Raw genomic sequence first — 4,232 nt, forward strand, 5'->3', positions numbered from 1 at the left:
GTTATTAGTATTGAATACCAGAAAACTTACAAACAATCAATGGAAAGAATATTTTCAAGAAAGATATTAATGAATTTGTTATTCCAACAACAATTAGTAAAATAGGAGATTGGTGTTTTTCAGGATGTTCAACATTAAAATCAGTTGATATACCAACGTCTGTTAGTAAAATAGGAAATGGTTACTTTAATAAATGCTCAACATTAACAAGAATTAATATACCAACAAGAATTAGTAAAATAGGAGATGAATGTTTTTCAGGGTGTTCATCATTAACAACAATTAATATACCAACATCTGTTAGTAAAATAGGATATGGATGTTTTAAAGAATGTTATTCATTAAAAACAATTAATATACCAACAAGAATTAATAAATTAGGAGATTGGTGTTTTAATGAATGTAAATCATTAAAATCAATTAATATACCATCATCAATTAATGAAATAGGACAATTTTGTTTTAATGGATGTTATTCATTAACTTCCATTAACATACCAACAATAGTCAATGAAATTGGAAGTTGGTGTTTTTATAAATGTTATTCATTAACATCTATTAATATACCAACAAGAATTAATGAAATAGAAGATGGATGTTTTAATAGATGTTCATCATTAAAAACAATTAATATACCAACATCTGTTAGTAAAATAGGAGAATGGTGTTTTTATGAATGTTCGTCATTAACATCTATTAATATACCAACAACAATTACATCATTTGGACGTAAATGTTTTAAAGGATGTGGATGTGAAGAAGAATTAAAGAAGAATGAAAGAATACCAAGAGATTGTTTTAACATTATGATGTATCGAAATGAAATAAAAATACAAAAATGAAATACAATATAATTTGAAGTAGAAATAAATTATAATTGATTATCATTTATATTATTATTCTTTTCTCTTTTATTGTTTGACATATCATTCTTTATATTTGTTTTATAATTCTTTTTTTATTCTTTATTTCTTTTTATTCTTATTTTTATATTCTTATTCTTATCTTTCTTTTTTTATTTTATTTCTTTATATCTTTTATTTTATTTATTTTATATCTTTATTTTCTTTAGATTCGAAGATAGCACGTCAGAGACACCACACAGAACACTAAAATATTATCATCATTCAAATCTACCAGTTATGGACTGGTTATGACGTGCCTTGGTGAGGTAGTGCACCACCCAATATTAGATGGTTATTTTTTTATTATGACTGATTACTATGGAGGCATTATCAATAAGGATTATTATCTATTATTGTTTATTAAGGATTATTATTTATTTTGATATGAGACTATTTAACTATTATGGTGGTAGTATTGTTATTAATTAGGACACAACATATTTATCAACGATAGATTTGGGCTGAGTACATGGTGTGTTATCAAGAAAAAGGGTTCTTTAATTAGTGTCGATGATAAAGAAGATAGGCCATAGTCACATAGTGGTTATGGATGTATTCTTCTAATGACAGCACATAAACAATGAAAAGTTTTAATATTCATTTAATTCAAGGTATAAATCAAGCAGCAACTTAAATGAGGAACCATTTAAGTCGAGGGTGTTTGAAAAAAACATTATTTCATATGAAATAAATGTTGAAGAAACTGGTTTTGCTCACTTCTCAACATGATGAAAACCTAAATATAGGTAATTCATAATTGATTTCTTTCTTTTATTTTTATATCTTTATTTTGTTTTGTTTATTATTTCTTATTTAATTTATCTTATTTATCTTCTTATATCTTCTTATTTTATTTATTTGTTTTATCAATTCAGAATATACATCATATTTTGTTGTCATAATTATTGAGTAATGTCGTAGAGTTTTGTAAAGAATCAAACAACAAACAGATATTCAAATTCAAAGAAAAGAAAGAATGAAATAACAATAAAATGAATAATAATTATGATAAAAGAAATAACAAGAAAATAGTAAATGGAAAAAGAAGAATACAAATAAAAACAAATAAGAAAGAAAGTAAATATAATGATAATAAACATTATACAAATAACAAATCTAAATTATTAACAACAAATGAAATTGAAATGAAAATTAAAAGAACAAGAAGTGAAAATGAGAAAAGAGAATAATCAGAATTACATATAAAAAATATGAAGATAAAGAATTGTATAATATTGTCCAAGAATTATATTCAATAATAAAGAAGAAAATAATAAAGAAAAACAAATAAGAAAACAAAATAAATGAAGAAGATATTAAAATAAATGAAGAATGAATCAAAAACAAATAAATGAAATAAAAGTACAATAATAATAAATTAAAAATAACTAAAATAAAAAGTAGTTAATTAAGTATTAATAGAAATATTTTCTGTTGTTCCTTGCTCAGTGGAGATTAACTTATCCCGTCCCTGAGCTTTAAAAGTATTTGTTCTTCAAATTTTGGCTTATTCTTTGATTTTAGTTGTTGAACGGTGAGAATTTTCTTTTCTCATTTTTGATGTGGAATAAAGTATTTTAGACATCCCTTATTTAAATATTCATTATTTAATTTCTTTTTAATTTCGATGGGTTTAAATTTCTTCTTCTTTATTTTCTTATTTTAAGGAGAATATATAATTACTACTGTATTTCTATGGGTTGTTATTCTTTTTAGAATCAACCACTTGACCCTTTTCCTTTGATAATCTTTCTTATATTATCAATTATACTTGTGTTCTAACAAGTAATAACAACATCTTTATAAATACCCATTCTTTTATTATCAATGATATCACATCATTGTACATAATAAACACTGATATTCTTGCAATATTGATTATGATGTTTTTCTAACTAAAAAACGTCATAATCAGTCCATAGCTGGTGTATTTGAATGATGGAAATATTTTAGTGTTCTGTGTGGTGTCTCTGACATGCTATCTTCGAATCCCAATAAAATAAAAAATAAATAAAAAAGAATAAAATAAATATCTTATTATATTTTTATTTATCTTTTATTCTTATTTCTTTTTATTATTTATTAAATTAACACATTGGGTGTGATTCTTTCAAATGAAATAAAACAAGAATGAAATATGTCCATTTTTATATTCACCATTTCGTTCATTGGCAGATGAAAGAAATGGCTGTTCATATTCATTTATTGATTTGATTTTATATTCTGTTTTATTTTTATATTTCAAATAAATAATAATGAATAAAATCATTTCATTTCAATTACAATAATTCGTTGTGGTGTGAAACATTCTGGATATTGTTTTCCACAAAGTGCATTTGTTATTCCTTTATATTCATATGAAGATTGATAACAAAATGATTTTGTTTTACTCTTTTCTTTATAAACATGAATATCATTTCTATACCCCCTTCCAAAAAAAAACAAAAAAGCATTTATTCGACAATCTAAAGCAAATGCATATTCTGGTTCTTTAATATCAAATTTCATCATTCTTCCTTTTGATTCTATTGAAAATAAAAATGATTTTGTATCATTTATATAATAACCAGCTTTATCAATTTTCTCATTAACATATCCTCCAAATTTATTTCCATTTGTATCTTCAATAATAATTATTATATGTTCTTTATTCATTATTCTTTGTTCAAATACTGATGTATTCTTATTCCAATTATCAATATCTGAATCAAATAGTATATTTGATACTTTTCTATTTGTCCATTCTTCTATTTGTTTCATTTCTTCAATTGTATTCATTCCTTTCATTATTCTTAATCTTTCTCCTTCTTGTTTCTTTCTTTCTTTTTCTTCTTCTTTTTTCTTCTTCATCTCAAAATAATCACTATAATATGTTTCCATTCTTCTTTCTTTTTGTTAAATGTTTGTGTGATTTTATCTTTTTCTTTTGGTGTTCTGAATAGTTTATCTTTCATATTCATTTCTTCAATAGAAATGATTGTATTGATTATTTCATTCCGTGTTTTACTTAGTATTTCTTCATCATAATTACATTCTTCTATTATTTTGTTCATTTGGTTCTTTATTATTTCTATTGTTTTAATTGTTTCTTGACTTTTTTCTATTATTATTTTTCTTCTTCTTTCTGTTTCATCAATCCTATCAAATATTCCTTCTCCTCTTTTAATAGCTTCTGAATATGTTTCATCTGGTTTTATTTCAAATATTTCATTTTTAATACATCCTAAATAATAATGATACTGTTTATTAATATCATCAATTGATTGTTGAATATTTGGAAGTGTTTCTATTTCTTCTTTAAAGAAATGAGTGTTCTTGTTTATAACT

The 4,232-nt window shown here is 23.1% G+C and overlaps 1 protein-coding gene across 1 annotated transcript, besides 7 other annotated features; it reads left to right on the plus strand.

Moving 5' to 3' along the window:
- Window positions 1-47: 47 nt before the first annotated feature.
- EDI_098120 (uncharacterized protein) lies at window positions 48-842 on the plus strand (the record flags this gene model as incomplete). Its single annotated transcript, XM_001735150.1, has 1 exon — window positions 48-842. A coding segment is annotated over one exon (795 nt), but the record flags the coding sequence as incomplete, so codon positions are not given.
- Window positions 843-864: 22 nt separating this feature from the next.
- Window positions 865-901: a sequence feature (AT_rich).
- A 31-nt stretch (window positions 902-932) lies between these two features.
- Window positions 933-1,066: a microsatellite.
- Window positions 1,067-1,070: 4 nt separating this feature from the next.
- Window positions 1,071-1,673: a repeat region.
- Window position 1,674: 1 nt separating this feature from the next.
- Window positions 1,675-1,765: a microsatellite.
- A 1-nt stretch (window position 1,766) lies between these two features.
- Window positions 1,767-2,306: a repeat region.
- Window positions 2,299-2,896: a repeat region.
- A 2-nt stretch (window positions 2,897-2,898) lies between these two features.
- Window positions 2,899-4,232: a repeat region.

This window comes from Entamoeba dispar, genomic scaffold (genome assembly GCF_000209125.1).
Source record: "Entamoeba dispar SAW760 scf_1105229458933 genomic scaffold, whole genome shotgun sequence".
NCBI lineage: Eukaryota > Evosea > Mastigamoebida > Endamoebidae > Entamoeba > Entamoeba dispar.